This window comes from Micromys minutus (assembly GCF_963924665.1).
Source record: "Micromys minutus genome assembly, chromosome: 18".
Classification (NCBI taxonomy): Eukaryota; Metazoa; Chordata; class Mammalia; order Rodentia; family Muridae; genus Micromys; species Micromys minutus.
In genome coordinates, this window is record NC_137953.1 from 26,845,201 (window position 1) to 26,870,405 (window position 25,205).

At 45.8% G+C, this 25,205-nt stretch overlaps 1 protein-coding gene across 3 annotated transcripts in view; it reads right to left on the bottom strand.

Annotated features, from left to right (window-relative positions):
• Positions 1 to 25,205, bottom strand: part of WIPF3 (WAS/WASL interacting protein family member 3) — a 65,601-nt gene that overhangs the window by 16,013 nt on the left and 24,383 nt on the right. For all 3 annotated transcript variants that reach the window (XM_080932236.1, XM_080932234.1, XM_080932235.1), the window contains exons 3-5: positions 4,271 to 4,403; positions 2,521 to 2,658; positions 684 to 1,442 (exon numbers count right to left, since the gene is read on the bottom strand). In XM_080932236.1, coding sequence (XP_080788362.1) covers positions 684 to 1,442; positions 2,521 to 2,658; positions 4,271 to 4,403 — 1,030 coding nt within the window. The remainder of the gene's footprint in view (positions 1 to 683; positions 1,443 to 2,520; positions 2,659 to 4,270; positions 4,404 to 25,205) is intronic.

The following is a 25,205-nucleotide window of genomic DNA, read 5'->3' on the forward strand; positions in this document are numbered from 1 at the left end:
GCGATTCTGCATGTCTGCATGCATGCACTGGAGTATGGCTGCACTGGTCTCTGCTGCACGAAGCCCTCGAATGCTCTCTCCCTTACAGCGTATGCTTCATTCACAATCCTCTCTGTGAAGGAATTGTTCTCATGTTGGCTCAGTGCACAAGCCTGTTTTCTTGAGTTGGCTGGAGAATCTGCAGAATGCAGACTGTGTTCCAGTGGAATGTCACTGTGTTCCAGCTGTCACTTCAGCCGGAAGCCAGATTGGTGTCACTCAGGTAACTAAACCAGAAACCCGGTTCTGGACACTGGCTGTACCCAACCCAGGGAGAAGGTCCAGAGCCAGACGGAATAAACACCACATCTCTAGCCTTCACCATTGCTGGATCCAGACCAGTGACAATCATCCTATATACTGTGAGAGGAACATCTGCCTGTCACCCTGTTTGACAGACAAGAAAGCACAGAGAGGCTAAGTGCTTGGCCCATGACACGAAGCTAGCAATGGCAAGAGGATCAAGATCAGAATCTCTGGTAAGGTCTGTGGTTCTGAGATAGGGCTCCCAACCTCCCTCTACAGTGTTGTCCATCTTGAAACAAACAGTAAGGTCCCACAGAAGGGCCGGGTTTTTGTGGTCTGATGGAGACTGGGTGTGAACCCTGCCATGGCATACACGGGGCTCAGAGGAGCTGCTTTACCTGGGCCTCGACGCTTCTTCTGCAGGATGGTCTGAGCGCCAGGAGCACCCGGAGGTGTGGGCAAGGCTTTCTGCGTCTGGAAGCTGGGGGACTTGGGGGGCAGCGGGGGAGGAGTCTCACTGCCGCTGTTGTTTGAACAGGGCAAAAGGGGTGGGGCCACAGCGGCCCTTGGGGAGCAAGAGGCGTAGATGGGGAGCGGTGGTGGCGGTGGGGGTGGCGGCGGCGGCGGCGGTGGAGGTGCCGGAGCTGGAGGCTCTCGTACCTCCTGTGCGGGGCTGTTGGGCTCTGAGTGGAGAGCCAGGAACCCACAGGGTGGGAGGAGAGGAAGTGGGGGTGGGATGGGTGGCAGGTGCAGCGGGGCTAGTTGGGGTCTCACTGCCTTGTCACTGAGCGCTGAGGCTGGGGGCAGCGGGGGCGGAGTCGGGGGAGGAGGCGGAAGGGGAGGTGCGCAGGGTATAGGGGGTGGTACCGCAGATGTATTCGCCTTGGTCGGAGGGACAGATGGGGACACCAGCGGGGCTTTGATAGAGGAGGCTGGAGGGAGGGGCGGAGCTGGAGGCGGAGGCGGGGGTGGGGGCGCAGTGGGAGGCGGTGGGGCAGGCACACTGGGGCGAGGAGGGACAGGCCGTGCAGAGCCGTGCGTCTCTGAGGCATTGCCTAGCCTGGGGGATGCAGGAGAGGGAAGAGAGCCGCCGATGGCTTTGGTGGGGAGCCGGGGAGAAGGCGCTCGGGAGCCCGGGCCCTGCCCGGTCTTGCCACCTGGAAGTGAAGCACGTTCTAGGTTAGCCCTGCAATATGGGAGGAAAAGAGTTCAGGTGATCGGGTGGTACACAGGACTAGTAGACTATGCAGGTCCACTGTGAGGCTGCGTACATCTGCAGCACCCACAAGGCCCCTATCAGCGGATCTGTCCTCCTTTAAGGCAATAACAAACTGAACACTTTTTTTTTTATCGCTTACAACAGCAGTGTACTTTTTAATACAACGATTTAAAAAAAGAAAGAAAAAAAAAAAAAAAAAAAACACCGAATGCTCACTGAAGCATAAATTAATGCTATGGTCTGCTAATGGTCTCAGTGACCAGATCAGGCTCTCCTGTGTCATCTTTGTGTGTGACTGTCCAGGTCTTCTGTCAAGGGCTTACGTTCACTCCCTGTCCTGGCTGGGCTTGTCCCTTGCTGTGACTGACCTGGATGAAGGAGCAGGAAGTAACACTTGGTGGACTTCTACGTTAGCTCCTGACAAGCTTCCAGGATAGAGACTATTTAAGTCTTACTTCTCTCTTGATACCCAACACGGTGATAAGCTCAAGGTGGCCTTGCAGGTGGCCTGCTGCAGATTTGCAGATCATATGGCTCTGAGGGCTGGACTGAGGCTCTGGAAATAAGGGGAGGAAGCCACCTCTCCAATTTGCAGCTATTTGCAGATGTTAAGGAGCCTAGGTAAGACCGCCTTAGATTTCTAGTAGCGGCATTACAGTCCCTTCCTATATTTTCACCCTTCGCTACACAGTGTCTAATTGACACACTGTTACAGTTACAACACCAGCAACCCAAGCTGGTAGAGCCACAGCATTGTCTTGTCCGTTATGAATGGCACTCTGTCCAACAGGACACCGCTGCTGAACAAGTCATTCTCCAGTTATGATGGCACAATTTAAATAGATGAGATTTCAAACCATTCCCAGAGAACAAGCCTGTGATTTGGGAGTTTCCGGGATTAAACTTCTCAAATGCACCGCGTCCTGCTATGTCACTACTTATGAACCATGTAACCCGTATGTTGGGGGACATGAAGAAAGACCACCAGGCCACCACCAGGTTGGACCCTTCCTTACCTGCCACATCCCTCTGGCCTGCAGGTCTTAACACAGGAAATCCACCAGCAAAGAGATCTCCCAGGGCAGGGGGTGTGTTTCCTCCCCCACGAGCATTGCTGCCAGCAGCTCCTCCCTCTTTGCTGGTTCCTTTTGAACCTGCAGAGGCAGGAAGATGAGTAGGACGTGCCAGCGGGTGCTTCCCACTCCAGCCCAATGCTACCTTTGTTCACTAAGTGTGTTCTCATGACTGTGACTGGCTCCTGCCCAGTCTAGTCCCATCAAAGTGCTGATCATCTGTGGCTCAAATAAACAACTCAACTTGATATAGAAGTTGACCCCTATATCAACTAGATAGGACTCAACTAGAATCCTCCCTTCCCCAACGAAGTCCAAGCTTAACTCACGCAGACATTTTAACTTCATATATATATGAAGTTATATATATATTCAGATATATATATATCTGAATGTCCAGGCATGTGACATCAGTAACCCTGCCTTCCATATACCATAGACACCCAGAAGACACTCAACTTAGACAAGAATTCCTGGTTTGAATGAGGACTCAGGTATCTAGACACTTGGTCTCCAGGTGGTGTCACTCTTTGGAGAGGGTTAGGAGGGGAGTGGCTTTGCTGGAGAAAGTATGTCAGTGGGGGTGGCTTTGAGAGTTTAAGAATTTGACCATTGCCAGTTTGCTTTCTGCTTCTTCACAGTGTCTAGAAGATCTCAACTCCCAGCTTCCAGCTCCATCTGCCATGTTTCTACTCTGCCAGCCCGGCCTCTCATCTCTCTGGAATAGTAGGCCCACAAAAACCTTTTCTTCTATAACTTGTCTTGGTCATAGTGTTTTGTAATAGCAATAGAATAAGACACAAGCTAAGGCTAACACATGCAGTTAGGGCATGGTGCCCACTGCTGGATAAGCGGTCAGATTACTCTTAATATTACATATACTCCTTGATGTGGTTAGACGGTAGGTATGACAAGATTACGCATCAGTCTGCTAACTGAGCTTAAATGATTGGATAACAAGTCCAATCAGAAATAGATTATTATATAATCACTGTTGCACTGTTGAACATTTTTTTTAATGTGTCCATCTTTGGGACTAGAGAGTTGGCTCAGCTTTTAAGTGCATACACTGCTCTTCAAGAAGACCTGAATTCAGTTCTCAGTACCTACATTGAGCAGCTTATAACCTATTTTAACACCAGTCTCAGAGGATCTGGTGCCTCTGGCCTCTCCGGGCACTTGTACTAGTTACAGGACCATTTTTGAGAACTGTCATCATTTTGAAATAAATGAAATCATAATACCTTGCATTATGAAATGTTTCTGGATGTTACCATTTTGCAATCTTGACCAAACAAAAAAAGAGGGTTTTTATTTGTATAATTTTCATATTGCATTCACATTTCAATGGCATTGTGGATGTATCTGATGACACTCAATGGGACAGTTAAAAATGGTGAAATCCGTATATATGTATTTTATCACAATTTAAAAATGATACTTATCATAAAGGGGTTTTGTTATTGTTTCATCATTGAAAAGTAACAAAAGATACTGCAGACGCTGCCACCTGTGGCCATTCAGAAAAGAAGGATCGGAATTTCTCGCCTGCTGGCCTGCAGGTCTGAGGCGATTTGAGAGAGCATGGGTCACAAATGCAGACCAGCTAGTGTTGAGTCTGACCAAGCTCTATGTGTCCCGGTCCTGGACCCCCCCCCCCCCGCCCGCAGGCTCCACTGAGCTGCTCACTTACTCTCGATTTGCGGGGCACTTCTGTCATTGATCTGGGTGACTTTCCGCAGGCGTGTCCCTTGCTGGATATCAGCCAACAGTGCACTCCGACCTTTCAGCTCAGTCTTCCTTAAGCTGGGGGTGTCTGTGCTGGTCTGCAAGGGAATTGGGATTTAATTGTTACCAAAAGAAAAAATGAAGAAAAAAAAAACATAGCATTTGCAGAAAAACAAAATGCCCGTCAGCTGCAGCTCTTCCTATGGAGTTCTGCTTTTCCTGCCCCATTTCCAAGGCCAAGAACACTACACCATTATCTACAATCTCAGTTCATGCCCATGCTTCTCTCCCCGGGCATCAAATGGACTCTGTATTAGATGGTCTATACAGGTTCCCATCTTGAGTATAAGGTCCTGGTGGTCTCAAGGAGCACTAAATCAGATCCCTTTCACACACCTGGGCTCCCATTTTTGCATCCCTGACTGCTCTCAGATTCTGAATAGACCTATTATAGGCCACTGTGCCTTTTAGCTGCAGTGGATTCAGGCTCTGGGAGCTGGCTTTATGGGAGGTACAATGATCTTTGTATGGCGCCCATTGGAGAACTAGGAAGCTTGAGAGAAATGGGGTTCTCAAGGGTCAGAAAATTAGGAAGACAGGGGGTCAGAGGTCACAGTGTATTTTAGTGACTATTTACTGGGTGAGTGAATGATTAGTGAGTGAATGAATGATTGAATTGGATCCTACAGGTATAAGACACCGTGTGAATTCTCCTGAAGATACACTTGTGCCAGGGACACAGGCATTCCTCTAATTCCTCTGTATCACAGTGCATGGCTTAGCATCTATGAACAGTCACAGAGAGGACCACAGAATGCCCAGAAAGGACCACGGGGACCAGGTAAATCAGGCTTCTGGGAAGATATGAAGCCTCACACAGTTCCTGATGGGGTAATGGGCTTTGAAAATCCTTGCTCTAGTCAGAAAAGTGGGGTGACACAACATTGCAAACTCTTTCATACATTCTAAGAGACTGGAGGTTAGGCTGACCCACAGCTGAGTTAGGTTAGGCTGACCCACAGCTGAGTTAATGATACACCCTGAGGTCGCTGCTATCCTACTGTGGGCTCAGCCTGTCTTTTAAACCCACCTTTAAGAAAGCAACAAACAAGCAACCTCACCTGCCTTGGGTTTCCTAAGATTTATTTATTTTACTTATATAAGTACACACTGTAGCTGTCTTCAGACACACCAGAAGATCCCATTACAGATGGTTGTGAGCCACCATGTGGTTTCATGGGAATTGAACTCTGGACCTCTGGAAGAGCAGTCAGTGCTCTTATCCACTGAGCCGTCTCTCCAGCCTGCCCCCATGTGACAAAGTTTTACAGCCTAAGCTAAGGTATAGCTTTAACCTTGTTATGTAGTCTTCCATATTCCTGACCCATGAGTAATTTACGCATGCACGTCGGTTACCATAATAGATGTTGAAAATGGCAAATAGCGTTAATGTAAAGTCATACAATAAACATCTGCATTAGCAATGGAAGCAACATAGGGACATTGCTGCTTGTTAGCTGGGTCAGTTGGAGGAAATAAAGCTTCAGCCCTTGTAAAATCCTGCTAAAGATTTCTGTATGGAATCTCCCATCCCTTCTTTATATGATTCTTTCGTGCTGTCCAATAAATACAGAACAAAAGCCCTTTGTTAATTAAGGACACACACACACACACACACACATACATACACACAGTTTTACAAGACAGCATTCAGGCAGGCACAGATTCAGGCTCATACCACAGACAGATTAGAGACAGGAGAGAGATCCTGGCTTGCTCTTGGTTAAATGACTCCAAGATTTCTTTTCTTAATTGGACACGGACATACACTGTGATTCTGGGGTTATAACTAATGGATTTAATCCAATGCAGAAAAGAAGATTAGTTCACCTGACAGAAACTCCTGGGCTGTGCAGCACCAGAGACACTGATTTCTGAGCTAAACGTAAGGAGTCCCTATTTCCATCGGTGACCATGGCTTGACTTAGACCCTCAAAAAGTTTGAAAGGCAAAAACTCCAAAGCCTGATTCATGTTGCCTGGAAACACACTTCCTTTAGGAGAGGCTTATGGGTGATAATCAGTAACATAGCTGTGGACCGGGGTCTCCAGTTCTAAATGGTTCAATACATTTAGATACAGCTCAAATGCTTTTATGATACATGTACAACAGGGTTACTTCTTACACAACATGGTTTTGAACTATTCGGTATAAGCCATTAAATTCGAAGTCATCTAAAAACAGAAAGAGTAAAGGCATCAGGACCCCAGGCAAGAGGGATACAGCCATCCTTGTAAAAATGAACTTACGCTCTCCAGTGTGCATTTTGGCTAGGGATGCAGGGCAAGAAGCCTTCCGTAGTTCTCTGAGTATAGGCCAAACAGCAATGGAAGTCCTATTCAGATATTGGTTTATAGGGGAAGGCTTGTAACTAATGCCCGAGAAGCACTCATATTCTCTGAGAAGTCCCTATCCTCACCACTCCTCAGAGAAGGAGCATCTCGCTCACTTCAGACTCAAGTCTTTAAAATTTTATTTTATGTGTGTGGGTGTTTTGCCTGGTTATGTACCATATGCTTACCTGTACCCTCAGAGGTCAGAAGAGGGCGCTATATCCTCTGGAACTGGAGTTACAAAGGGTGGTAAACCACCGTGTGCTCACCGGAATCAAACCAGGGCCTTCTGGAATATGTGTCAGTGTGTTCTTAACTGCTAAACCACCTCTCTCCAGCCCCTCAATTTTTTTTTATTGCCTGAAGACATCCCTACTCTCTGATTTTGCCCATTACAGATGTTTCTGGCGAGGGCCGTGAAGAATGATGCATTGAAATCATTATTTTAATTTTGCTACCTATTCTGCACATGCCTCAGTATGTGCCTGGTGATTTCTACATGACGGATTGACAAATGAACACATTCTCCTGCAGGCTGGTGAACATTCCCTTTCTCTTGACTCTCCTGCTCCCGAGTTTGCCCTGGCACTCGTTTCCCACTAGAGGGCGCTCCTGCACCTGCCACCAAAAGGCACCTGCCAATCTTTTCTCTGGGAGGCACCTGGGGAAGAATTACTAATTTCCACTTTAAAAAAAAAGATTTTATATATATATATATATATATATATATATATATATATATATATATATATATATATATATATATATATATATATATATAGAGAGAGAGAGAGAGAGAGAGAGAGAGAGAGAGACTTACTTGGTTTCAGACAAAAGGATGCATTCATTCATGTGTTGAAGATTGTATTACACATAGACAGTCATTTCTACTCAAGATACAATATTTGTCAATCTTCCAACTATAGTGGTTTAAAAAAAAATACAACCCTAAGAATCCTTGTTACCATGGTGACAGGATAATGAAGCAGGAAGAAAAAGTTCCTAAATACCAACTTAGTGTTTTCCTCTGTGCCAATCCTCATGGTGCACAGGAAAGGAAGCAACCCTGGGGAAAACAAGCCCCCAAATTGTCTGAGACACACGTCCATCGTAACATCACTGTGAAGACTAGTCTTGTTTTTTCCTGATAACCATGTGATTGTGAACAAACATCTGTGTGCTCCCACACAAAGCCCTGGTTCACACAGCTGGCTACTGTAAGCTGCAAAAGGAATCATCTAGAAACCAAAAAGGACGTGGAGTCACAGAAAAGATGGGCGCATGAGCGCTTCCCTTTGGATAAGGAGGCTGAAAGCCAGAGGTGAGCCATTAAACGGAAATACCAAAATCAAGTGACCGCGGCACAGAGCCAGGGGTAGCAGCACAGGTGGCCGCTCTGACTTGAACACATTATGAAAGCCATTTGTGTCCCTTTGCTGTTCCAGTGCATGAAGCAGCAGAGCTGCAGCTGTCATCTGGGGAGGGGTGACATTCTCAACTGGAACATCGACGTGTTCCCTGTTGCACCTCTTCCTTTCCTCTTCCATCTGTATCACACTGTCTTCTGTGAGGAAGGTTCACACCAACATCACTGGTCCTCTCTCCTCTCATTTGAAAAGCTGCTTCTTTAGGAATAGAAATTTATGTCTTTTTTTATTTTATTTTGCGTGCATGGGTATTTTATGGACATGCCAGCAAATCTGTAGACCAAATATGTGCCTAGTGCCCAAGGAGACCAGAAGAGCATGTCAGATCCTCTGGAACTGGAGTTACAGAGGGCTGTGAGTGGTTATGTAGATCCTGGGAATTGAACCCAGATCCTCTGGAGGCATAACCAGTGCCTGAGAAGCTTCCTTCTGCGGTGGATGGAGGTTTGCTGAGGCAAAACAGAGATCAAAAGGGCAGTTGTGGATGCTACACAAGACCTTTTCAGGATCAATCTGGTTAACATTCTGGCATGCATGGAGTGTGCGTGTGTATTTATATGCCCACACAGCCCCAGTTGTAGTTGAGAAGCTACAGGTAGTCCATGGATAACAGAAGAAAGAAGTCAGATTTCTCAGAAGTGGGGGTAGGCCCCAAGCTATAAAGGAAACAGTAATCAGACTCAACTGGCAATCTATCTATCTATCTATCTATCTATCTATCTATCTATCTATCTATCTATCTATCCATCTTCTATCTATCATCTATCTATCTATCATTCATCTATCATTACCAGTCATCTCTAGAGTGTGGAAGGACATACTACTGAAAGGAAGATGGAGTGGGAAAAGGTAGAGAAAAGCTTAGGAGGGGAGTGACAGATAAATTTCATAAAAATAATATACACTCATGTATGAAGGACAAAAAGGGCCAGTGGTTGACCCGAACCCAGCCAGGAACTTCTTTCAAAGCTGATCTAAACCTGGTCCCTCTATTTGTTGGTTTTTAAAGCTAGCATGTAAACTAACAGGTTTAATTCTTACACATCCACACACATTTTGTTCTTTATTCACCCGTCTCCTATTTCTCCTCCCTGTCCTGTCTCTTGCTGGTCCCACCACACCCCAGAGCCTCCTTTCTGCTTTCGGGTCACAGGCATTTATTCATCCCCCCTTCCTCTTCCCTTAAAGTTTCTACCTCCTTCTAATAAAGTCTTTTTGTAGTTTCTTAACCCACCATCACATGCATATTTAAATCTAGGTTCTGCATCTGAAAGAAACCACACACTATTGGTGTTTCTGCATCTGACCCTATCCCCGTTAGCACAATTCCAGTTCCATTCACCCTCCTGCCGATGTCAGATTTATTCTTTTTCTTTATGGATGTTAGACTGAAAAGGACTGCACAGGTTCCTGCGGATGTGGGGCCTGCGCATTACCCACGCCCTAGGCTACCCCAGCATATACTCAGACTTGTGGGCAGACAGGTCTCAGCAGTTTCAGTAATTCATTGCGGACGCTGGATCACAAGGATAGCTGGAATAGCCTCCCACCTGCTGCTGTGCTTTTTGTGTAGAAGAACACAGGGAACTTTGAATCCAGGAGAGAGACTGAAATATCCTGTGGAGGAGGGGTGGGGACCCACTCTTCCCCATCAGACCCGACACAATGTTCTCTGCACTCCAAATGGTACCTAAGTCATGCTGTTCAAGAACGAGGCTTTTTTGCCATACACAGTCTTCTGTGTCATTTTTAGAATTCCGAAATTGCAATTCAAATTCATGAATAGAATCAATGTCCTGTCTAACCTCTGTGAAAGCCAGATATCCACGCCAAGGCTGCACGAACGCATGCGCAGAAGCGTACGTGCGCACTCCTCACTTGCAGAGTGAGCAGCCCCTTCGCTGGTGCTGCAGGAGGGTGAAGCCGGGCCTTTTTGTTACCCCATAAAAGGTTATCTCGTGTAATGGTGTAACTCTGATGTTTAGATGGGGCACTCTCGGCTTCTCACCCTGCCCCATTCCTTCACAAACTCCTGCATTGTCCTTTTGGGGCTGTGTCATAAAGAAAGCTCTCCACATAGCAGCGAGCTTGACCTTTTCAGGGGACATGCCGTTTCCTCCATAAAGTTCTTTTCTGTCTCTGCTCTTCTGGATCTACCTCAAAATTCCCTATAGCACAAGGCCCTTAGGGACCAGTTTAGATTTTTCCATTTCACCAGGGAGCTTACCTCTAGACCTTGACTTGAGCTATCGCTTTGATCTCTTTACACTTGTGTCTTGGCACCCTTCCAAGGAACCTCAAAATCCTGGAAGGCTCTGTGCTCCCAGAACAGCGCTCCTACCTCCAACAGAGCACCTGCCACCCAGATCATGTCACTCCACGAATACTTGCAATGGCCTTCCGTCTCATACAGAATAAAACATTCATGCCCCTGTCTGAGCTCCGATGTTCACCCGTAAGCAGCGGCATCAACAGCAGCATTCCAAGACGTCAAAAAACACATTAGTTTAGATGTTACATTAGTAACCGAGGTCTTTTCTCTTGAACCTCAAGTCTTGGGAACTATTTATAAATCCGTTCATCAGTGACAGCGGCTGTATGTTTTGGTTGGAAATCCAATCTCTTTACATGTCTAATGTCCTTTTGAACTTGTGACTCCGGGGCAGTTGGACTTCCAGTTCTCTATGGATGTGCCTAAGTCTTCCTCTCCCCACAGTTACTGCTGCTCTTCTTTAGCTCCCAACGTTTTCAAACGATTTCCTATTGAAGGGACTTAAAGTTCTCAAGACTTGTTAACCGAGAATACAGTTCTTCTGTTTCTTTATTTGCTTAGCTGTAGCCATTTTGTAATGATCTCTGCATATCGCAAATCCCCGATCCTGACTCGTTTCCAGAAAGCACTCGAATGTGGGAGAAACAGCAGACGCCCAAGGTTATCTCAAGACTGATCCCCCACAATATCCTCTCTTAAATCCTGTGGTGCTTTGAGTATGGCTCCCGTAGCCTCAGACATTTGAATGCTCATCATTACCAGAGCATGGCACCATCTGAAAGGATTAGAAGGGTCAGGAGGTGTGGCCTTGGAGGAAATTTGTCACTGAGGGGTGGGAGTGGGGTCAGGTTGAAGTTTCAAAAGACACTGCCAGGCCTTGGTTCTCTGCTTCTTTGCCTCCAGATCAGCTCTCAGATACTGCTTCATTGCCTGTCTGCATGCTCCCCACCATGCCCCCCACCATGACCCCCACCATGATGATAATGGACTAAACCTCTGAAACTGTAAGCCAGCCCCAACTAAATGCTCAGTTTTATAAGAGTTGTCTGGGTCATGGTATCTCTTCACAGTAATAGAACACTGACATATTCCTAAGCTGTTGTTTTGTTGTTGTTGTTGTTGTTGTTGTTGTTGTTGTTGTTGTTGTGTGTGTGTGTGTGTGTGTGGGTGGGTAGGTGTATGTGTGTTTGTTTTGTTTTCTGCTAGAAACACAAATGCAATTTAAAATCACTCTTTTTCAACGTGTCAACATTCCTGAAATTTAGGAGTAAACTTTAAGTTTTGAGAAACTATGATTTTAAAACCCATGTTGGATCTGGAAGGATAATTTAATAACTACTAAGAGAACCAGACTTCCCTGGGCAAGAGTCTAAAGCTAATGAACAGTCTGTGCTGTGCGCAGTACCTGTCTTCTCTAAGGATGGAAGTGCAAAACCAGCTCCTGCCTCAAAGAGAATAGGGTTTTTTTTCTGGAGCCAAACATGAGCAGCCATGACTCTAGAACACAGATAAAGTCATCCCCAAAAGTCACAGTCCAAAGTGACGACAGTTTCACAATGTTCTCCTAACAGCAGGACAAAGAAAACCCTCTTCTAACAGCAGTACTAAGACAAAGCTATGGCGGGGGGGGGGGGACACTAGTGGGTGACAGCAGAGTAGGGACTCTCAGAAGCAGGCTTCTAATACTGTCTGATGGCATTCTATCTAATCCTTTGGGTTGGTGGAAACTCGGGATCTGTTTGTATATCCCTCTAAAGCATCTTTCCTGGTAGCCATAAAGATATTAGGTCAGGTACAGAGGCAGAGAGCAAATGACCTTAAGGCACCAAAGGTAGCCAGAAATGCTCTCCAAGCTGTAACGTTCCAGCTCTACACAGTCACAGACATCTCAGCAACCTCCCCATCCCCCATTAGCCTGGTAGAATGTACAGGTGTGCCTTAAACGAAACAAAAAACAAACAAACAAACAAACAACAAAAACCTAGGAGCTTCATGTCACAAATACCTCCAAAGAGAAACATGGCCCCTTCAATTATTTGCAAATTCTACGATCTTCAGCCCTAGCTCACCACTCCAGCATTTCTCCTCCTGGCAGAGGCGATTCTTTCTCCACTCGCCCAAAACCAAAGCTCAAGGCTATTTGTGGCTCCTTTCTCTTTCTTGTGCTATAACAAAGCTTCCACAGAGACCTGGCTCACTCTCATGAATTCCAGGCATTACCTTGAGGCCTCTGTGTGTCTCCACCCATCTCAGGGGCCTTTGAGCAACTTGAATTGGCAATCTGTAGTGACTGTGGACACAAAGCCCAGTTTTTGAGTGAAGCCCAAACATGAAACAGGCTCTACTTCCTGGAAGCACAGAACCACTGGAGAGATAAGCCCAGGGAAGTCTTTTCATAATGACACAACTCAAGAAATGCAAGGCAGGCCTACAGTTGGGACAATTGCCCTCTGGCCTGGGATCAAGGGGGTGGATGTTGCTTCGCAGCAATGAGAGGGGAGAGGTAAGAGGTATCATGAGGAAAAGGGAAGGCCCAAGGAGGGAGGGCAAACTTTAGAGAAGGTTGGGGCCACAGGAGCTAAGTCCTAGGACTCTGCCATTGCCAGAAAGAAGTCAAGGCTGAGCGCTGGCTCTGAGAACTGCCCAGCATGTGCACCAAATGCCTTGGCGTGGGAGGGGGTGGAGGCTAAGGGGTGGGAGGACTGTAAATACTGGATGGAAAGTACCTAGTAACCCTACGCTATTCGGGCTGCAGATGGCCAATACCCTGCGCTGTAAGTTACCTGCACCTGACACTCCCTTGTCAAGTAACCCTCAGCCCTTACGTGCCAGCCTTGCTGGTCTTCTTTCTAGCTCTCCTCTCGTGCCTTCTTGCTGGTTGCAGGCGAGATGCAGTGTTTATATGGCTTCTAGACTGAGAAACAAACGGTGGAGTTTCTGAATATCACTCACACACCAAGAGTCAGAAGTAAAAAAAAAAAAAAAAAAAAAGAATAAGCAAGGGGAGGAGGAAAATGGCAAAATTTAAGTTCAACAATCCGGATGTATTATGATAATGTAGATAGATTTAGACCCACTCCACCCCAATTACCTTTTCTTTGCACAGAACCCAAAAGAAGCTTCTAGGTCTTGCCATAAACTGGATTCTTGAGAAACAATGACTGAGATTTGCTTAAAGAGAGACCAATGTGCTTTCCCCCAATTCTAGAGCCTTTGTGGGTCATGAGGTCTCTGCTCTATAAATGCACTGGCATCCTTACCTCTCACCTCTCAGTTGAGTCTCAGGGCCCCTGCCAATGAAGCATGGAGCTCCTTCCTTCATGAGGTGGTACCCAAAGCATCCTCTCTTGGCTTTAATTGGTCATCAACCTTCCCTCTTCCCTACAACCTTTTCCTACACTCATGTGTTTCTGTCTTGTTTGGTAATCACTGAGTTTAAAGTCCCAACATCCTCAATGGGATCCAGATCCACTCTGTATTATGATGATAACCTCGGCAACTTACCTGACTTCTTCAAGTCTCCATTTTCTTACCTGAAAACTCGGGAGAAGAATATCAACCACTACATACCCTGTGGTGAGGATTCAATCAAGTAATCATTTTCATCTTAAAAAAAACATTTTAAAAACAGCGAGTGGTGCTTATGAATTACTCAGTAGATGTTGGCTACTAATATCTGCACTCTCTAATAGTTTCCAACAGACTCCCACCTTTTCCTGTTTTAAAGCTTGTGACTCCCGGCAGAAAGCCAGAGATAAAAAAGAAGGTCCCAGATGACAGCTATGGCAGCCTCTGGAATAACCAGTTCAAACTAGAAAAGAATGGGGTCATCTGAGAAAGGGAGCCTGGGAAAAGTTAGATGGTGACCATCAACAAAAGAAGAGTATGTCTCTGAAAAATCCAAAGAGAACCTCAGACTATAGGAAAAGGGGGGCACCGGCTAAGGTAGGCACTGACTTGGAACAATTTAAAAGAAGGGAGGAGGTCTGAGTTGAGTTATATGTGAAGCAGATGCTGATCTCAAAACGAGACAAATGCAGTCATACAATCCTAATGGGCCCCGTAAGAATCATGTTTATACCTCATAATCCTGAACTTAGATTTTCAAACTCCCAGAGACAGTTTTAGAATCAAAGCAGGAAACACTCAAATATGACCACACAACAGAAGGCAGAATTTTTAATCCCCCCCCCCACATCTCAAACCTGGGTCAAATGGAAGGGCATACTTAAACACATCAAAGCAGAACTGGCCCCTGGTTCTCCCAGCATCCCTCAGTAACCCTACCTGTTACAGGCATACATATATACATATCCTGGCCAACATATCCCACTCCCTGTCCTAAATATCTCCAACCCAGGTACTGGGCTAGGCTGCCCTTTCCTCAGCCGTACTTCCCTGTATCTATTTTGGCTGCCTGGCCATTTTGTCTACCCTTTGGCCTTTTGGTTCGGCTCTCCCCTCTCCCCTTCCCCCTTTCTCTTCACATGATCCAGCTCAGGGTCCCGTCCACTCTGAACTCTCCCAGATGTCTCCTTTTGTCTACAATAAACCTTCTCCTCCACCATACCTAAGAGCAGTCATATCCTTTCCTTTCTTTGTTCATTATCTATCTATCTATCTATCTATCTATCTATCTATCTATCTATCTATCTATCACCTATCTATCTATCTATCATCTATCTATTTATCTATCATCTATCTATCTATCTATCTGTGTGTATATACATATACACACATATATGTGTGTATGCATTGCCAATCAATCAAACAAACTCATATTAACACAGTGTAAAAATAAAGAAAAATCACGGGATCACATCAATTGATTAAGAAAAGGCATCAAAACAACACAATTTAACAACTCTTCAGACAGGATGGAAGGGAGCTTCATTCTCATTGGCCAACAATGAACACAGTGGTGAACTAGCTTCCTGCTGTCAGGAACAAAGCTAGGCTTGTCCCCTCTCATCCATTCAAGATCATAATGGCAATCCTGGGAGAGCTGGGAGAGTGCAGTAGGAAAGAAAGAGATAAAACACCTGTTCACAGGCTGCAAACCTTCTATGCAGGAAGAACCTAGAGCTAGAAAGTGAGTCAGGAAGGTCATGGTGTACTGGGTCAGCACACCAAAACCAAGCTCCACCCCTTAAACAGGGTGGAGGGTGGGAGTGAATGGGGGGGGGGGATAAACAACTCAAAACCAAATAGTTAAAGACCTTTTAAAATACTTCCAAGTATAAAAGAACTACACAAAATCCACCAAGTATGCACAAGTTTGGGGTCTACAGAACATGGAATTCCGATGAAAGCAGATCTGGCCCTTAGATCTAGCCTCCTTTGGTAAGCCTTACCTGCAACCTCCAACATATTCTGCCCCCTAGCCTAAGCCAATAAAGATGTCCGATGTGTCCACTGGAGGACACAATGTAGCAAAGAGGTCAATGTATCGATTAGGTGCAATTCCAGTCAAAAGCTGGGTTAGATTTAAAAAGACATTGGCATAGTGAGTCTTAAGTTTATACAGAGGAGAAAAGGAACTGGGGTGGTAGAAACAACTGGAAATTTCCAGAACACCCTTCAGCGGGGGACTGGATCCACAAAACCCAGGAAAGACTGAAGCGACAGAGAGGAGGGTCAGAGTCTGCTAGGGACTGATGGAAGCAAGGTGTGACTACACAGGTAGTAGGGGAAGCTCTGGCAAGGGTGGGACCCGAACTGTGGCCTGCCGGTGGTGAGCACACAAATCTATGTGTCATCACAGAGCCATGGCCGCCCCTGTGAAAGTCAGTCTTACTACTTAAAACTTGAAATGTATAAACGAAATAAAAAACGTAGCAGATGCAAACCACCAAACAAGAGACACAGGAGAGACAGAACAATGGTGAAGGCTGCAGGGGCTGTACTCTGCACATGAGTCAAGGCACAGTGTCAAATTCGCGCAGGAACAGCACAGGTTTAAGAGTTATTACTGAAGCTGGGCCCCTAGTCCTAACAATAGTTTCAGGCAAGAAATTTGGAAAGTAACCTGGGCCCGAGGCCTCTGACCTTATGAATAGGTTAATCCATCAAGATTCTAAGTTTGATAGTGTCTCTGGGAGCCCGTGGAAGTGTCAGGAGCTCAGTCCTGTTTGCAGAAAGCAACCTGGGAGTTTTGCCTATACGGACTACGTTATCCCTGGCCACTTCATATTCCCACCTCCTCTTCCTGGTCACCATGATGTGAGCAGCGTTCCTTTGCCATATGCTCCTCCCACCATGATGCCAAGCAAGGGCTGGAGCCTCTGAAGGTGTTTGAGTCAGGTACTATACCATAGCAACAATGGCTGACACTACAGTGCGTAAACATTGGAGTACCACAGAAGAAGAAAAGAGCAGAGCAGTAAGAACCATACATAAGGAAGAAGATGCAAGGGAGAGATGTGAGGTATAAGAGATGGAGATTCTCTTAGCAGCAAGTCAATAGATGATCATAGATGATGCTTCAATATAATAAAAGCCAGGCTAGTGAGGGGCTCAGCAAGTAAATCCACTTGCTTGATGACTAGAGTTCAGGCCCTGGGATTTATATAGCAGGAGAAAACTGATCCCTGAAAGTTTTTCTTTGGCCTCCACATGAATACACACACACACATACACACATACACACACATATACTCACACATATACACACATATACACACACATACACATGCTGCCAACTTTCTGCATTATTTATTTTCAGTCACTGGAACATATTAGAGATGCCCATGAGTGACCCTATGTTGTCAAAAGGCCAGGCTCTTCCTGGCCCCAATGACATCTTGATATGATGTTCAAGGGTCGCCCTGACTCATTATCACGTCATGATAACACCTACAATACAAGAAAGTTTCAATATTCAAAGCAGCCATACTTGGTATTTTCATAAAGAGAAAGAATAGCATTCTTGGTAGCCCCACCTTCAAACCAGCTCTGGTTGTCAAACAATGCAGTTTGTCTACTGGTGGTACCTGAAGCCAATGTGACATGCTGTGGTGGCAGTAAGCCTACTGCAAGATTTTACAAACCCTAAGCACCCATTATTCGACAAGGCATACTAGAATGACACCACCCCCTTCAGCAGCCATTCCAGGCCCTTCCCAACTCTTCATATACTTTTACCTCACTTGTAATATGCACCTGAGGAATATCCTTCAAGTCAATCAGACTCAATGCAAAACCTCTCTCCCCTATAGTTATTTTACTTAACAGTCTTTTTATTTCTGCCTTTGGTCACTCAGACCGGGACTGTGGCCTTGACAATAGGAGCAAGTCCTCTTTCAGAGTGGGGGCGGAAGTGGGGTGTCCAGAAGTCATGAGTTTAAATGATGTGCTGGCTGGTTTTGTGTCACCTTGACACCGGCTGGAGTTATCCCAGAGAAAGGAGCCTCCCTTGAGGAAATGCCTCCATGAGATGCAGCTACATGTAAGGCATTTACTCAACTAGTGATCAAGGGTGGGATGGCCCAGTGCATTGTGGGTGGTACCATCCCTAGGCTGGTGGACCTGGGTTCTATAAGAAAGCAAGCTGAACAAGCCAGGGGAAGCAAGCCAGTAAGTAACATCCCTCCATGGCCTCTGCATCAGTTCCTGCCTCCAAGTTCCTACCCTGTTTGAGTTCCAGTCCTGACTTCCTTTGGTTATGAACAGCGATATGGAAGTGAAAGTTGAATAAACCCTTTCCTCCCCAACATGCTTCTTGGTCATGATGTTTGTGCAGGAATAGAAAACCTGACTATGACCATCGGTTTCCCAAAGAACGCTTGTTTTCAACCCTTTCCTTCCCAGTTAAGACTTCATGCTATTTCCCCTATATTCTTCTTGAGCTTAAGTGACCCACACATAGAATTGTGACAAGTCTTCACAAGCATAGTGTTGAGGGGCTTCCAGATGTGACTATGCAGCCTGATACCATCAACCTTCAATATATCAGCAGCACTTGCCAAGCTCCTTGTTCTCATGTGTTCCCTCTGCCTCTGGGGTGTCCTTCCCTGCTTCCCTCTGCCTCTTCCTACTGAAAGCCGATCTCCTCCCTATGCCCAGCTGGCAGGCTTTCTCGAGGAACCTACTCAAGAGTCAGAATTACTCAAGAGTTCTTTCCTCGTGAATGTTTGTTATATAACATTAAAGACTTTGGTCTGGTGAGGCTGGCTTTTCCTGAGCGTGAGGTAAGAAGAATCTTAGTCGGATGGTCAACTGTGACCCACAAGAGCCCACTGCCTTCTGAAGATTTCTGCAACTTCAGGGCGTCTTGTGTCTTCACTGTCTGTGTGGTACTTCTGCTGCCCAAACTAAGGCAACATCACACATACACACGCACATGCACTCATTCACACCCTTATTTACACACATACATATACACACACCATACACATACACACACCATATACACACACACACCATACACACATACACACACATACACATACACTATACACACACACACACAAACATACACACACACCATACACACACACACAAACATACACCACACACACACCATATACACATGCATACCATACACACACACAAATGCACACACACCATACATACACACACACACACACACACACACACACACACACACACCATTCATAAGCACAGCAGCTTATGCTGTGTCAGATGTGGGAGGAAAACTGAAAGACTTTTTAGCCTGTCTGTCATCCACAACTTCACATAGCTCACGGGGCTTCCCTGGCCTCAGGTGGTCTTTGACCATCCTGACATCAGATAAGGATATCCAGGCCAACATCCTACCCATGACCTGAAGCCAATGTTTAGAACCCTTACCCATTCTGACATACTTCTGTCATCTCAAGTGTGTCCCTTAAGATCAAACTGGTGTCTGATCACCACCCTACTAGTACTTAGTACAATGTCTTATACATGCTACATTCTAAAATTCACCAAAAGAAAACTTATTCTTCAATGTGATAAACACAGTGTGAATTAAATAGAAAAATAAATATTTTTTGTCATGATAACAGCACAATAGGTACCCCTGAGATATGTCCTACAAAACATGCTCTAATCATGCTGCGCCTTTATTTATTATTTTTTTAACAAACTAGAGCCACTGCAAACCCTCTTGAAAATACAACAACATGGGTTCCACTGGATGTCAGCACTTCCAGAGGGCAGAAGTGGAAAGTCACAACAGCTGCAGTGACTCACAACAGAATGCTGGCCCCTCGGCTCCCCATGAGGTCACCACGCCAGCCATGACAAGGACCTCCCTTGCTTGGACGGAACACATTCAGACTGAGGGTGTAAAGTGCAGGGAAGAGAGGGGACTTATTTTTAGTTCATTCCTCTCAACTGTATTTCTGTCTTGCACCTCCTAAAATTAGGTCTGCTGACTGAGCCTCTCTGGAACTGGCATGGTGTGGGCTGATGCACCCTTCACTTCCGTAACCTCAGATCTACCGCTGTGCTGTCCTTTCTGTAGGCAGACAGGTCTCTGCCCAGTGGGGTTCACCCTGAAGGAAGCAGGTACAGCTCTGGTCCCATGTGAAGACCAAGAAGCATCCAGCTGCACTAGAACATTAATTCTGTCAGGTCTCAGCTGCCCTTGCCAGTCAGCTACTCCTCTGATCTACAGGATAGTTATTTTCATTTTAATAACCACCCCGTGGTGGCATGAAATAAGGCCATGTTATAATATAGTTGTCAGACACTCATTGTAGAAGAACATCATGTAAACATCTTTAAGAATCATAATTTTTGCTAATTTTCCCTTTTATTCTGAGTAATGACACCATCAAGAGGATGATTTGAAAAATGAAAACTCTTTACACACTGATGAAAATTTTGCTTTTTATTGTGGGCGAATATGCTTGGTGGGGGGGCAATGAGTATGTGGGAGCATTCCTTTCTGTTCAGTTTTGCTAAGTACTAAAGCTGCTGTGCAAGATTAAGGCTACTGGAAATGAAATTGCATGCATGGTGTGGTGGATTCTGGCAACTGGGAGGCAAAGACAAGGAATCTCTGAGAGTTTGAAATAAGCCTGGTCTGGATAGATAGCTCCAGAAAGACAAGGAATCTCTAAGAGTTTGAAACAAGCCTGGTCTGGATAGATAGCTCCAGAAAGGCAGGGTTATATAGTGAGTGAAACCTTGTCTCAAACAAACAAGAAAAAAAAACAGCAAAAGACCACAACCAAACAACAAGCCCCACCCCCCACCAACAAACCAACAAACCCCACAAAGCTAAGTATGAAAGAGGGTTAGGAAGGCTTTGTGGAAGTCACATCCAAGACTCGGCATTTCAGAAACCATCTTCGGGAACTGGGAGATATGGAAGAGGAAGTCAGCAGAGACCGCACCGCAGGTGAGCAGGGCCAACTACTCTGCACTTGCTCAGAGATCATCTATAATGGATGCTAAGACTTCCAGGGTTGCCAGGAATTGATCGGACTCTCCATATAAGCTTTCAGAAATGGCAGGAATCTGTCCATCGACTCTGAAATCCATTACTGCTGAAGCACCTTCAACATCTGTTTCATCAGAGTTGGAGGCCTTAAGCTCCTGGAGGCAACCTCTCTTTGGATACAGAAAATGCTAAAAGAGGGAATTTGTTCATATTTAGTGACCTTGATATTCTGAAGAGTCACAGACCGGGAGGAATTTGTTATGATAATTACCACATTGCCCTCTGTGCTTTGTCTGAGAGAAAACAGCCCAGTGGGGTTCACCCTGAAGGAAAGATGCCCTTGGACCAGGACTGAGAATAGCAAGTGCCCGTTTATCAAAGCACACTGCTTATCTGGTGTCCTCTTGTTCCATGTTCACGTGACTGGGAAGCAGCCAGGGAGATAATGATGGTGCGCCAACTGCTATTTGGACATTCCCCTCGAAAGTCACTCGAAGACTAATGTCTAGAAGCTACTATTCATCTTCACCAACAGCTGTCCCTTCGCCATCAATCTCATCTCCATTTCAATTAGCTATTCACCTCCAAATCCTTCATACATATACATATACGTATACACATATACGTATACACATACACATATACATATACATCATATATGTAATCAATTCTAATATGTAAAATAAACCAGAACTAATTATAATATTAACTCTCACTTTTTACAAAAGATTTATTTATTTATTTTATATATGTGAGTACACTGTTGCTGTCTTCAGACACAGCAGAAGAGGGCATCGGATCCCATTACAGATGGTTGGGAGCCACCATGTGGTTGCTGGAAATTGAACTCAGGACCTCTGGAAGAACAGTCAGTTTTCCTAACCTCTGAGCCATCTCTCCAGCCCTCACTTTCTTTTATAATAATCAACGCAAAGAACATATTCCAGTTTCCCTGACAGTAGAATTTTAATACATTTTCAGCTCAGACAGAGACAGACCAGGTCACAGCATTTGATCTCAGCTTCCTGCAGCTGCTACAGAACCCCAGGAGCTATTCTTGCTCTTGTTGTAGAGAGGGCTTACAGCGAAGTCATCTAGAATCTCACACTGGTATGGCTGGTGATTCATACATCGAGACAGGGGGCTTCCCTTCAGCTAGACTGTTGGTCCACCACTGCTGCTGTCCAACATCAAACCTCTTCTAATGTCCAAAGCATTTAACTGTGCTCCGATTCCCTGGAGTGGGAGGGACACTCCCTGATGAGCAGCAGAGACAAGGCCCCAGCAAAGGTCATGTGGCTCTAATCTGTTGTTCCAGGTCTTCCTGCTAGATATGGACCCAGCCCCATTCAGCTCAGTGTGACCAAAAGGGAAGGCTACCCATTGGTTCCATGGAATCCATGAACAGGGCAACCCCGGCAGAGTGAGTCAGGAGCTACAGGCAACCTCACTAATACCCTTTGTTTCCTGTTTTTGGATTCCTTTCAGCACCCCCAGATTGGTGGCTCTCATTTTGGAGTTCCAACCTTGATGTTAACTCCTGCTGTGTGTCCTGACCACTTTGCACCAACACGGACCTTTGACTGGCATTGTTGTGGCTATTCATAAAAAGGCACTTGGCACGCTGTCATCCTTGGATTGGATCCTCACTGCAAGCCTTGCAGTTATTCATTCATTCATTCATTCATTCATTCATTCATTCAATGCATGTTTACAGGTTTCACTGTGTGCATGCAATCCATAAAGCGCTAGAAACACACTGTAGGGAAACAAGACAAAACCAAACAGACCAATTCCTCCTGGAAGCTTCCATTCTAGGGGCAATAGAACCTCAGAAAGCGGCCATTATTATCCCAATAAAATACACGGGGAAACGTGGCTCAGAGTTGTTATGTAATTCTCCTACCCCACAGCTTGGAACCAGCTCCTGAGGTTCACTTTCCAATCTGCCCTTTTTCGTTTTTCTTTTTTTTTTTTTTTGACGTTTTTATACAGCAAGCTGTGTCATTGCCAGATCCCCGCTGTAGCACACAGCTTCCCACAATGCCTTCAGAACTAAGGCTAAAAGACACAGACCCATTTTCACACCTTTGTGTTCTGACACCCCACTGGTGCAAGTGGAGCCCTGCTGGCAGCATCCCGAAACACAGTCAACTCCCCCACTCTGAGCGGATCTTATTAACATGCTAATCTATTGCCACTATCTATAAAACAGGTGCACCGTGTGCTTTCTCTGAGCTTTAAAATACCTCAGTGGAAAGCAGAGACCCAGGGTCTGTTCTCCGGGAAAACAATAACAAATTAGAACAGAGAAGGTGGTGCTGAAGGATTAGTTGGGGCTTCTAAATAATTTCCCATATGTTAACGGCTGCTGTTCCTAAGTTTGTTTTTCTGATATAATCACGTTTGCTTTATGTATCGTTCTTATCAGTCTGGAGGTATTGGTGGTGTTCTTAAACACCGAAGCAGAGAACCTGCTCTTGGCTCTCAGGGCAAAGGCAGGTGGAAGGTGTGAGGCAGGTGACTAGTCAGCTCACAGCAGCCTTGCCTTTGACCTTAGTGCCAACTCAGAAGATAAAGCTAGGAGCTAGGAGGTGTCTGCTGAGTGCCTGGCCTTGGCCTTGGCATAGCCGTCTGTCTCTGACTCACTCACTGCATGATCACTGGCCCCAAGACCCTCTTTCATTCCTCAGCCCATTCTGTTGAAAATGATGGGATGGGGAAGGTTGGGAAGATGAGAGTGACTCTTCGGGCACAGAAAGGCTCTTGGAAAGCTGGTGCCATTCTACCAGAGTTTAACCCTAATGGATTCGTAGCTGTGAACCCCTGGATAAGTTCTCACCCCCTCTGTGCTTCTTAAAACTAAGAATAACGTTATTTGGAACAGAAGAGATGGCATTGTGGTTAAGAGCGCCTATTGTGGGCTGGAGAGATGGCTCAGCGGTTAAGAGCACCGACTGTTCTTCCAAAGGTCCTGAGTTCAATTCCCGGCACCCACATGGTTGCTCACAACCATCTCTAACAAAATCTGATGCCCCCTTCTGGTGTGTCTGAAGACAGCAACAGTGTACTCACGTGTATAAAATAAATAATAATAATAATAAGAAGAAGAGCACTTGTTGCTTTTGAAGAAGATCTGGATTCCATTCCCAGCACCCACTTGGTGGCTAACAACAGCCTGTAACCTGAATTCCAGGGAGTTCACCACCCTCTGCTGGTCTCCTATGCTGCTGCATACACATGGTACACAGACAGACACGCAGGCAAAACACTCGCACTCATAAACTATTAAATCTTTAGAAAAGAATGACATCACTTGCTAAGGCGGAACCATCACGAAGAACAACCCAGTGAGTAGGTTGCTTCGGAGCATCACTCGAAGCTTGTTGGCGCTGTTCCCCATAGCTGGTGTCACGAGTGTGCAAGGCAGAGCATACTGGTACACACCCCGCGGCTGTAAGTGGGTCTGTGACACTGGATCTGTCAGAACCTCCCCCTGTACCCCAGCTTCCTCACCTGGTCCGACCAGAGCCGCCCTTACTGAATTCTAACCGTAACAGCAAGTCATCCATGTTGGGTGTTTGGCGTACTTCCCAGGCCTGGCAGCCGTCCAGGAGGGTGCCCGCCGCTACTGTCCCACACCATCGTCTTTAAACAGTCTCACTCAGCCCACCGGCAAGCCATTGCTCATCCTTTTCTTTTTATAAAGGCACATTTCTTGGAATTATAACCATAATTCCATAACAACGAGGATGGGGACGCAGATCAATCTCTTGCCACGTGCACTAGAGGTCCATCTGTGATACCACAAGGAAATAAGCAGCGTGTCCTGTAGATGGCTGAGGGGGTGGGGGAGTCATTCAAAGATAGGTAGAATTTGTCCAGGCCCGTTCCCTTCCTGAAAACCCAGTGATGACAGGTGACATTGGTGGCTTTGTCTGCACTCAGTCGAGTGGCAGTCCCCAGTACGGTTTGCCCCTGAGTCTCCACAGAGCTGGAACCCTGCCTCAGACTTTCACACTTGGTCAAGCTGGGTGTCTATCACATGAACTTGGAAAGATTTTGGTTTTTTATTCTTCTTTTATGACAGCAGTTAGGACAAGAGATTCGAGGCCGAAAGGGCTCTAGGACGTCGGCCGGGTCCTTCTAGTCACCTGGCTCAGAGGAAGACCTGGGAGGGAGAAATGGCTGGCTTGTGGTTTTCTAATGATTGTGGAATTTCAGGTTCCTCGAGGCCAAAGCCAGCAGTCTGAGGTGTGAATAATGCTCCAGCAAGGAGTCTCTGGCTTTAGTAACTGGCTAGATCCTGGCATTGAATCTTGGTATAAAGCAATTTTCCTTTCATTCCTCTTAGATATTTTATGGGTGGCTCCTGCTCAGGACAGGTCTGTCTGTGTAATGAAGGCCTTTCTGGC